An 11,531-nucleotide genomic window follows, 5' to 3' on the forward strand; every position below is an offset into this window, starting at 1 on the left:
ACAAGAAAGAGTAAGAAGCATATGAAGGTGTAACAGGTCATTCAACATGCTCTGATATGAGATACTCTTATAATAAAGCTAAATGTGATGGCAAAAGGCCCAACTTAGAACCAATCACTAGTTCAATGGCAAGGAAGATTCAAGAAGATTGAGACTCTACTACTGAAGGTAGAGACACCCTTATATATATGTTCAAAAATGTCACAACTTAGTGTAATTTCTCTAAAGTAGAATTTATTTTCTTACTAAAAGTATAGTAAGAAATTTAGTTGTAATTTTCATTATTTTGAATTAGGGTTGAAATTAGGCTTCTAAAAATCAATCTAGGTTAAATTAGGGTTTCATTAAGACTCCTAATTAACCTAGGCCGGTCATTTAGACCTAAATTAGTCACATGAAGCACACTTAGGTCATGCTTGCAATGTAACTTCATTTAGGCACCACTTTCAAACCATTTCCATTTGAATTTTCCCTTTCTTTCTTGTAAGCCTTGGCCAAACCTCAAACCTATTTGAATGGGTTCTTGGCTTATGAATTAATAAGATAAATTTTGAGTGTTATGTTGCCATGTTGCTAGCTCTTACACTCTTTTGTCTAAACCTCTTTAGGATAGACATCTCTGGTCTTCTTCTTCACCTCTCCAAGTGATATGGCCCAACCAATCACTCTCCCTACTCTTCATGCACCTTCAAGTAACCCATAGCTCCACTGAAGTCATCCTTATTCCATCTCCTACACCAAGCTTTCGTCACTCCTCCAAAATCTCCAAGGAAAACAAATCGGAATGAAGGCACAACCTATCACAATGGCACAAATGTCAGAATCCATTTTTGTGTAAGGAAATGTGCATTGAGAAGGAAACATAAAACAAAAGAAAGAGAGAATTAAAGAAACTTTTTCATTAACAGGTCAAATATATTGTACGACACAACAATATGTTAAAAAATATTTTTGGCAGTTTAGTGTAATAAGGTTATCATATTTTGAATTCAATGTTTAAAGGTGTATGTGGATTGCAATTATGTGAGAAATTTAGAAGTAGAGAAACAACATTATTTTTAACAATGATAGACTAGACCCTATTGAAATTTTTGTTCTAGCACAATTAAAAGTTTGTTCTGGATCACTGGAAATGAAAATGTTTCTTTTTCATACTCCAATTGGTTCATGGACCCTATAAGCTGTCGACAAACCTTAAAAAAACAAGATTAAAGAAGTAAACTAGTTGCTATAATTTATAATCTTTTCTTGAAATTTAACCGGTTTGCAAGTTGGTAAGTCAGGATGGTGGCAGTTAGTTATAACATGCAGGTGGAATATTATGCAAGGAGAAAAAATGTTGTAGTTCAACATCTTCGGTCAGAGAAACGAATTGTGGGAAGATGTTGATGTTTGTTGGATTAAATGTTATGGGTGAGACTCTACCAGTAGCAAGGAAGGCTGCAAAAAAAAAAACGTGTAAAAAACATGAAGTGAAAAGTTGAACATATTGCGGGAAAAGATTATAAGGGGGCATAGGTAAGGCAAACAAGAACCATGAAGGGCAAATGTGCAAGACATATTACTATAATGCTTGTTTGGCAATATACGATCACATATTATCTTCACAGATTCAAGTCTGATGTATTTATGTTTTGGGTACCATGGAAATGTGTTATTTGTAATATTTTTTGGACTATTTTTTCTGTTCACAATTGGTCAACTATTTTTGGGTTTCAGGTTGGATTTGTTGGTTCTCTTATAATTCTTTTTTTTATATAAGAGTTAAAATACGGTTTGGAGCACTCCTCAAGTCTTTCCTTTTAATTTAATTATTTTTTTGCTGACAAGAAAAATAGGCAAAAACAAGGTTATCAAACCCTAAGGTTAACTCGTAAACCCATTCGAGTTTAAGGGTTTGCTGAGGTTTGACGAGTCGACTCAGGAGTAAACTCGTTTTTTAGTAAACTCAGAGTTGACTCAGTCAAAATCGCGAGTTTAAGACCGAGTCACCGAGTTGCGAAAAAATGGTCGAAAACGGTGTGTTTCATTGTGATAAGGTTAGATTTTAGGGTTTCTTACTTGGTTCCATTTTTCACGCTCACAATCATCTTCCTCACTGCTTGTCGTCGTACCGCACTGCTGCTCGTGGCTCGTCGCACTGCACTCTTGCTCGTCACCCCTCGCGTGCATCATCGTTGCACGCGCCGGTGCTCGTCAAATCTCGCCGTGCATCTCGTCTTCAGGTACGTACTACTTAAAAACATTTAATGGAGGCCTTTTCAGATTCAAACATCATCTTGCCAGAACAAGATATGACTCTGAACCTTGTGTATCAGTACCAGAAGAAATCAAAGTTTTAATGTTGAAAGTTGTCAGAGAAGCTAAAAATGCCTCATTAATGAAAAGAAAGTTCAATAGTCTTGGACAAATTGATGGTGAGGAAGACAATGAAAGTATTACTAGCAAGATGTTTAAAAGTAAATCTACATCTCCTGATGGTGTTCAATCTACTATGAATCAAATATACAAGAGATGTGATAAAGAAAAAGTTGATGCTCAAATTGCTGAATTTTTCTACACAAGTGCCATCCAGTTCAACGTTATTAAAAATCCAGCTTTTGCAAAGATGTTTGACATGATTGGTAGATATGGTGTTGGCTATAAACCTCCAACATATCATGATATTAGAGAAAAGCTTCTGAAACAAGCTGGGACAGAACTGATATAGAACTTCAAGAGTATAAGGATGAATGGAAGAGAACAAGTTGTACCATTATGTCTGATGGATGGACAAATAAGAAAAGATGTTCAATTTGTAATTTTTTGGTGAACAGTCCTAAAGGAACTGTGTTTCTCTATTCATTAAATACCTCCGACATCTCAAAAATTGCAGAAAAAGTATTTAAAATGTTGGATGATGCGGTAGAATTTGTTAGTGAGGAAAATGTAATGCAGGTAGTTACTGATAATGCTGCAAATTTCAAGGCAGCTGGAGAACTATTGATGCAAAAATGGGAACACTTATATTGGACTCCATGTGCTGCCCATTGTATTGATTTAATCTTTGAAGATTTTGAGAAGCAATTAAAGGTCCATGAAACTACTATCAAGAAGGGAAGAAGGATCACTACCTACATTTATAGAAGAGCAATGCTAATTGCCATTTTGAAACAATTTACAAAGGGAAGGGACTTGATAAGGCCTAGAATAACTAGATTTGCCATATCATACTTGACTCTAGCTTGTATGTATGAAATGAAAACACCATTGATGACTATGTTTAAGTCTGAAGAATGGAAAACAAGCAAGTTTGGAACTTTACAAGAAGGGAAAAAGTTCAAAATATTGTATTAGATAGTCAATTTTGGAAGAATGTAACTATAAGCTTAAAAGTTGTTGCCCCTCTTATGTTGATCCTTCGATTGGTAGATTCAGATGTAAAACCCGCAATCAGATTTATATATGAGGAGATGGATTGCGCCAAAGAGAAGATTAAAAGCAACTTTAATAATATCAAGAAAAGGTAACATTTCTACCTTTCTTCCATTTTAAATCTAAATACTTATTTATTTGTGTAAATATTTCTAATATAACATAATTGGTACGTAGTTATGAACCTATTTGGAAAATCATTGATCAAAGGTGGAATAATCAGCTTCATAGGTCTTTGCATGCAATTGCCTATTACCTAAACCCTCAATTACACTATGAACCAAACTTTAGAAATGATGATGCTGAGGTGAAGGAGGGGTTGTACATATGCCTAAGAAGATTGGTTAATGACGTTGTAGAAATGACAAAAATGAATTTGCAACTTACTGATTTTCACTATTCAAGAGGAACATTTTCTTTGGACAATGCAAAGGCGTGTATGAAAGTTATGTTCCTTGGAGAATGGTGGAAGATGTTTGGGGATATCAATGTTGACTTAGCTGGAGGAACAAGTTTAAATGATTCAATTCTAGATGCAATTGATTTTGATAATATAGTTTTTGATGATGATGTTGATGGTGATGATGATGAAGATGGTGATGAAGATGATGATGGAGATCTTGGAGATAATTTCCTTAGATGATTAGATGATTGAGACTTTTAAACTTGATAACATTTGTGTTGATTTAGTTATTTTGTTGGTGTATGAACTTGTTTATTTCAATATTATGGAATTGGTATCATGAATTTTTTTTTGGTTAAATTTTTTATGTGAAGTACGAGTCTATGAGTTGGGTTCACTGGACTTCCCACAAGTCTGAGTAGACTTTAAAATCTGATAACCTTACATAAAAACTAAAAACCTTGATACATCCAAGACTTTATGTAAAAAGCAAAAAAGAAAAGGAGAAAAACTAAAAAAAAAAAAAAGCTATATATGAAAACTGAAAACAAACAACTATGTTGAGCACTCCAACAACATGATATTTTTCAATAAAAACTAAAATATATTCCTCTATACAATTGTTTTAGGTAACATTAATTTATTCTACCTTTTCTTTTTATTTGCACAAAAGTGATTCTGCTTCATTGTATGGAGGTTTATACCAAGCACATTTTGATGTAAAAAGACAAACATGACCATCGAAATAGGTTGCATTTTAAAAAAATGGTAGCATCACCAAACCTGTTTCTTAAGGCCGAAAGAAAAGTAGAAGTGGATGATGCACTTGAGTTTATTAAGCCCCAAAGTTTCTTGGATTGAATAACTATATACTAAAGTTGAACATTAAGCAATAAATAATAAACCCACATGCCTACTCAAGTGGAAGTTGCATAGGGAAACAACTTAAACATACAGTTTTTAATTACTTATTTAATTGTTAATTGAATATTAATGAGTCTAGGTGTTATGATGAGAGAATTTGAGACTAAATCTACGTACAGACATATGTAACTGTGACTACTAAGGGACAGAACCTTTAGCAATGTGTGCATCTATTTGCAAATGTGTACCTGATTTTATATAATAGTTTCAGATTCTCTATTATTTTGGAAAGTTAAACTACACTTCTTTATTACCACTTTTGTTATTCATACAAAAGTAGCACGATGAGACACAAACTTAAGAACTCTCTGTTATGTATCTATTACCCTGCACATGGTTTAGGTCAGATTTCAAAGGAAAAAAAATTTAATGTCTTAATTAATTGAGATTGCGCTTCTGTCTTTTTAAATTTAATGACCACTCTCCTTCAATCATATAAAATAGGGTTAGTGCAGTTTTATTTCATAAACTGTAGAAGCCATGGCTTTTCATGTTATATGAAAATGTTGTAAAACTTAAAATATGTCCAAATTGATTAAAATACAATAACACACTGTGGATTATAATTTTTGTGGAATTATTAGATGATATAACTTCTGACATTATAAAATTATTCATCATTCTTTTATTATCATATGATTTACCCTGTCATCAACAAGTGTGTTAGGGGTGATGTTGGTTTCTTGCTTACTGTAACTGATAAACTACTATTATTAACTTTTTTTTATAAATTCTGTTTTGCTTTTAAAGTCAAAATTTAGATTATCAGAATTCAAAACAGATTTGGTAATCGTGGAGTGTAACTTTCAAAAACTGTTACAAAAATAGATTTTTAAATAGAATATATAATTTAATTATAATTGGTTATGATTGTAAATAGAAATAAAAAATTAAAAAATATGCATTAAAACTACTGAACGGAGTTATTTGAGTGTACCAAATAGTTTTTTATGGTATTAAGTATCAGTAATAAAGAGAATTAAATTGTTTAAGATTAAAAAAGTTGACAAAAAAAAACTGTTGAAATTGTGAAAAGTTAAGAAATGTAATAAATATTAGTAGAATTGAAATAAATAGAGAGTAATGAGTTAAAAACATGTGGTCCATTGGAAATATCATAACTGTTAGCTGATTTCCGTAATAAACTTCAAAACGTTTCCAATTCTAAGGTTTGAAAAGAAAGTTGAGTGGTTTTGTTTTGTCCGTTTGATGAGGTGAGAAGGTGAGAAACGGATGAACGTTGACGAATATGTCCTCCGTTCAGATAGCGTGGACCCGCACCGCACCGAATAAGTCACCCAGACAATTGGTCCGTACGCAGACACAACAGTTTAAGAAATGAGGAGGCAACACAGCGAGAAAACCGCTCCAGAACAGAGGTGGGTCCCACCGCTACGTGGCTGAGGGGTCAGCCTCTGATGTCCCCACCTCCATTCACGCACCTCGCACGTGCGTTATCACGAGGGCACTTCTTCACACCGCACGCCACGTCGTGCCACACACGCCGCGCGTTATTCACATTCCCACCACTAAAATAACCGCACCTCTTCAGTACCTGAACCCTAAGGATAATTATTTACTTATTTTTTATTGCCAAAAAGAGTCAAGATGTATGGTTTCGAAAAGTGGATTGTATAATACGATACGCCACGCCATTATCCTAACATAAAAAAATTGATTTATTTAGTGAAGCAAATTGCAAAAGGAGTGAAAGAAGAAAAGGTTAAGAAAAAAGTGAAAGGGGAGTGATTCCCATTTCCACACGCGTTACAGTGTGTTGTAGTAACTTTGATTACGTACATTTAATGTTATATTAAATAAATTGCGTTTGGCAATGGAGGAAAAAGTGAAAAAGAATTAATTTATGCTTAGATTTTGGGGGAGAAAATGGTATGAGTTTTGACTTTGTTGCTCTCTCTCTAGAAATGGCACAAGAGCCAAAGCCTTAAATAAACGGGACTCATTCATTGAGGCTCCCTTGTAGTCGCCACCTCATTTGCATGCCTAGTTATTCTCTCCCTCATTTCCTCTTCACTCTTCTCGTCACAGCATTCATTCATTCATTCATTCATTCGCAAGAAAACCAAAACCACACAAAAACTTGATACTACTATAAGAGAACCCAACCAACGGGGCAAGGAGCAGTAACAAGTCACAACCAACTCTCGCAATCATGGCAGTTGAGGCTCAGCACATGAATCTCTTCCCCGCGCAGTTACTAACCGCCAGGTAACGCACCAAACCATTTCCTTTTTTTTTTTCTTCTCTTTCTGTTTCTTCATTTCCACATATCTCACTCAGGCCTTCTTTTTTCACTTTCAATCAGAGAAATGACGAAACCGAATCGCGCCTTCTACAACGCCCAAATCGAAGGTGCTGTGGCTCTTCCTTCAACGCTGGTTCCGTTTCACCACACCACCCTCTGTGACCCCAACTCCATCAACAACTCCGATAGCGGCCTCACCTACAACATCCCCCTCCCGAGGAAACGCTCCAGAGATTCCATAACCGAATCCAACGTTCCTCCTGTCTCGCACAAAATCAAACTCTCCTCTTTCGACCAAGACCTCGTCTTCCATTTCCAGAACCAGCAATCGGAGATCGACCGCTTCATCGCGCAACACGTAATTTCTCTCTGCTTTCTATCTTTTTCCAATCTCTTTAAATAAGCTCAATGAAAATGCGTGGCTCATGGATTTCTTTTCCGTTTTCAGACAGAGAGAGTTTGGATGGAACTCGAGGAGCAGCGAGTGAGGCAATCAAGAATGTTGGTGAAGGCGATACAAGAGGCCGTGGCGAAGAAACTCAAGGAAAAAGACGAGGAGATTCAGCGCGTGGGGAAGCTCAATTGGGTGCTTCAAGAAAGAGTTAAGAGTCTCAGCGTGGAGAATCAGATTTGGAGGGAGTTGGCGCAGAACAACGAGGCCACCGCGAATTCGCTCAGGAACAATCTGGAGCAGGTTTTGGCTCACGTTAGCGAGGAGAACCGCCATCACGGCGGCGCCTCCACCGCAGAGTCGAGTTGCGGGAGCAACAACCGCGGCAGGGAGGAAGGGGAGGAAGAAGTCTGCGGAAACAGAAACGGAAACCAAAACGGTGGCGTTTCGGGAAGAAGGATGTGCAATGAGTGTGGGGTAAGAGAATCGATAGTGTTGTTGTTGCCATGTAGGCATCTGTGTCTGTGCACAATGTGTGGGTCCACCGTTCACAATTGCCCTCTTTGTCACTCTGGCATTAATGCCAGTGTTCATGTCAATTACTCTTAGGAGTTTATTGCATTTTCCATATACCCCATTTTACCTTTACACCCAACGGAAAATAGTTACAGTATTTTTTTTGTCCATTGTCCAAAGGACAGCCACTGTAAGGAGGAAGAAACAGATCAGAAACGGTAGACGGTAGAATTCTTTTGTTGTTTTCATACAGTATAATTGCATTCTCTTGTTCTTTCTAGAATCTGTTTATACCTTAGTTGAAATTATTTGTTTTAATCTGAATGAAAGAAAATTTGAATAGAAAGGAAATTTGAATTTTTGTTTGTATGTGAACGTCATTTATTGTGGCTTTAAGAAAGGAATGGTATATGATATTTTGTTTTGAGTTGACATGTAAAGTGGTTGGAAAGTAATTAAATGGGAGGAGAAAAACAGAGGAAGCAAGAGGTGTGTGTCCCCCACTTTGTGTGAATGAATTGTTGGATGAGAAAAGTGGAGAGGAATCCATCCCACTAGTAAAAAAGTTGTTTTGTTGTGATGATGGGTGTGAAATGGCGAAGGGAACAGGTCAAAGGTGGTGTGTATATGGTCACCAGCAGAAGTGGGCATCGATTCCGGAAACGGGTATGAATTGGCGATGAGTGGTTTGTTTTGTTTGCTTTGATATGAATTGGTGATGTGTGTTTTCCCTTTGTTTGGTTTGATTATGTTGGTTGAATTAGTAGGAAAAGTCTGAAAAGTTGGGACTGACCTAATATCCCTGTAAAGGGAAAGCAATGAGAGTGAAAAGGAAACAAAGATAAGTCCCTATTGGTGCTGCACACTGAAGATGACTCTGCAGGAGAAGTCATCATAACACAACTCGACCAACCATACTTATATAAAGTTTCCATTGTCCAATAACCAATACCCATCATTTTCTTTCTTGTGCCACCACCAGGGGATGCTTCCTCCCTCTTACTTGCCCTTCTCTTTTTCCCACTCTTTTACTTCTTCCCTTCTTTTCTTACAATTCCTTCTTCCACATTCACAAAAAGGATCTCTATTGCTTGTACCACCTTCCCAATACCATTAACCTTTATTCTCCCTTCATGCATCCAATAGAATAAGCATAATGGTTAAGTATAAACCTTTTCAGTAGATCAAATACTTAAGTATAATCATTTAATAATGTTAAATGATACTCCCATCTTCTAGATTTAACTATTTTTCACACTTGTCACTTTAATCAAATATTATCTAAATTCCTTATAATGTTTACATTAATGTTTTTTATTTTATAATTATAATATTTAAATACACATTAATATTTTTGTGTCATTAATTTTTTTTTATATTTTTAATAACAATTTATTTATTACTCATTTATTTATGATATTTTTATTTTTTGTTTTAAAATTCAATATATTTTCATATATTTTATTTATATTTTAGTTAATATTACTTTTAAATAGAATAAATAAGTTTAAAGAAAATATTTTTCGATTAAAACTTAAAAAAATCTATTTTAATTTTAAAACTACATGTGATTCGTGTGTTATTTATCCTAATCTCAAATAAATGTAATTTTCTCTAAAAGTTAAGTATTTAATGAAAAATAACTAACAACACTAAACTTTTTATTTCATAAATATTTTTAATATTAGTTTTTTTTCTTATTTTTGTTTCTCTAAATAAGCCTTTAACTAATGATTCCAAAACCTTTTAAATTTTATTTCTTAACATTTATTTTACCAAATGAAAAAGTAATAACGGTAAGTATAAATTGTTTAGGCGGGGACTGGGACCCACTTCCAAAATATAAAGTAATTGTTGTATATGAAAAATAATGCTTGCTTTACTGTTTTAATTAAATAAAATAATAATAATAATAGGAGTAGTAAAACCAAACTTAAATTACTTCAAATATTTTAAAGCCATGTTAGTTACTGTTTGTGCCAATACTAGTTTTTTAAGTAAACTGAATAGGGTGATTGATTGTCACCTTTAAAAGCTCCATTAAGGTGTTGAGCTTTGCTCATTTTTGTATTTTTCTGTTGGTTACAGAGTTATTCATGGCTTGCTGCACGTGAGATTTGATTTATTTACGAAACTAAGAACAAAAGATAATTTCCTAAACGATGCAGTTGAGAATTCAAAAACCAATATCATCCCAAATTTCATCCACAAAGTATGGTAGTTATTTTCATGCTCATCATAGATTTACAAATTCTACTCGTTAATACTTAAAAGTTTCACTTACAACTGGGTAATTAGTCACTTTTATATCAATTTTACACTTTTACTCTGGTAAACACTTTAGTTTGCATCTTACGTATCCTTCTATAGACTAGTTTATTATTATTATTTTTTGATGTGGGTCGAGTGACCCACATGTTTATTGATAAACCAGAGATCCAAAGAGAGTGTTCTTTGTCAGAAGTATTTCATAACTTTATCTTTTCCCAATACATAATCTTCTCTTGTGACTTGTCTGTCACCAAAAGAAAAGAAAGTTGTGCATGGTTTAAGCTGTACTTCTGTTCTCAATTGGAATGGAATGATTGAAATGTCATAAACCTCTTCCATCTTTTTTTCCCACTTTCCTGTTCAATTGCCTTTTCATTCTTTTCTCTTTTCAGTCCACCACCACATTCATGTTTCTTTGGAATAAAATCCAGGTTTGCGCACAAGGAATAAAATACACTATTATTCACTCAACCACTCATTCACATGCCTCACTTTCTCCTATCCATTATCTCAATACAAAACAAGGCTTTGCAAAGTCTTAGGTTTTTAAAGTTGCTTAAAAAAGATGTTGGGTGCCACTTGGGGTGATCTTAGTTCAATCAATAATCACTTTTGTGAAAGTTGATGATATTTATTAGTTGCTATAGAGAAGAAGCTTAAAAAGATGAAGAAGGAGATGGGCCCTTGGTAATTGACAGGATGATAGATTACCTCCATAATGGAGGTAGAATTGATGAATAGGTTGGATTGTTGGAATTAGGTGTATGGAAAGTGGCAAAACTAGAAGTAGCCAAATATGAGGTGGGTAATGGTAGATGTGTTGTTGGGCATTAGCAGAGCCATGTGCTAAGTAGAGACTGACACATCAGAATCAGACCCCTCAAAAGCCAGAGACTGATAGAATATCAAAGAGTCCCACCATGTGTTATAAAAATTAATAAAATTTGATGCCCTACTATTATTGTAGCTTGCCTTCAGAACCACGTCCATTTAATGGAGAACGCGACGCCAAATTAGGGACGCATCACACTACACTACAGATACAGCAGAAAGATCTATCAGATCCACGATTATACTCACAAATAAAAGGTACAAATAAAAGTAAAATAAAAAAAAGACCAGAGATAGCAGTGTCACTGTCACCTTCTATAACACTATATTTCTCTGCATATCAAACTCAATAATAAAAAATGAAAAGCGACAATTCAAATGCCCACAGTCTGGAATCAAAACAAACTGAGAAAGCTTAAAAGTATTAGTCGCCTTTTCCTCATATTAGCTACCATCTACAACAAGGCTCTCTATTCTAGATATTTGGATGATTTTCGATTCAATTAGTATGAAAG

General features: G+C 34.7%; 2 protein-coding genes across 2 annotated transcripts; both read left to right on the plus strand.

The window, feature by feature from the left end:
• The first annotated feature begins 2,757 nt into the window (after positions 1 to 2,757).
• Positions 2,758 to 4,057, plus strand: LOC137809159 (uncharacterized). The gene is made up of 3 exons (XM_068610296.1): positions 2,758 to 3,226; positions 3,412 to 3,505; positions 3,592 to 4,057. Exons 1-3 carry the CDS (start codon positions 2,758 to 2,760, stop codon positions 4,055 to 4,057), a joined length of 1,029 nt encoding a protein of 342 aa, XP_068466397.1.
• Positions 4,058 to 6,103: 2,046 nt separating this feature from the next.
• On the plus strand, positions 6,104 to 8,197 carry LOC137810852 (BOI-related E3 ubiquitin-protein ligase 1-like). Its single transcript, XM_090298341.1, has 3 exons — positions 6,104 to 6,970; positions 7,068 to 7,365; positions 7,456 to 8,197. Exons 1-3 carry the CDS (start codon positions 6,915 to 6,917, stop codon positions 8,005 to 8,007), a joined length of 906 nt encoding a protein of 301 aa, XP_090154467.1. The 5' UTR covers positions 6,104 to 6,914; the 3' UTR covers positions 8,008 to 8,197.
• The last annotated feature ends 3,334 nt before the right edge of the window (positions 8,198 to 11,531 follow it).

The sequence above is a fragment of the Phaseolus vulgaris genome, chromosome 2 (genome assembly GCF_051622355.1).
Source record: "Phaseolus vulgaris cultivar YP4 chromosome 2, ASM5162235v1, whole genome shotgun sequence".
In the NCBI taxonomy this organism is placed as follows: Eukaryota; Viridiplantae; Streptophyta; class Magnoliopsida; order Fabales; family Fabaceae; genus Phaseolus; species Phaseolus vulgaris.

Coding starts and splice junctions, on each gene's coding strand:
- LOC137809159 (XM_068610296.1), top strand. CDS start 2,758: ATGTCTGATGGATGGACAAATAAGAAAAGATGTTCAATTTGTAATTTT. Junction 3,227..3,411: donor ATCATACTTGACTCTAGCTT/GTATGTATGAAA, acceptor TTCGATTGGTAG/ATTCAGATGTAAAACCCGCA. Junction 3,506..3,591: donor TTTAATAATATCAAGAAAAG/GTAACATTTCTA, acceptor ATTGGTACGTAG/TTATGAACCTATTTGGAAAA.
- LOC137810852 (XM_090298341.1), top strand. CDS start 6,915: ATGGCAGTTGAGGCTCAGCACATGAATCTCTTCCCCGCGCAGTTACTA. Junction 6,971..7,067: donor GCGCAGTTACTAACCGCCAG/GTAACGCACCAA, acceptor ACTTTCAATCAG/AGAAATGACGAAACCGAATC. Junction 7,366..7,455: donor ACCGCTTCATCGCGCAACAC/GTAATTTCTCTC, acceptor TTCCGTTTTCAG/ACAGAGAGAGTTTGGATGGA.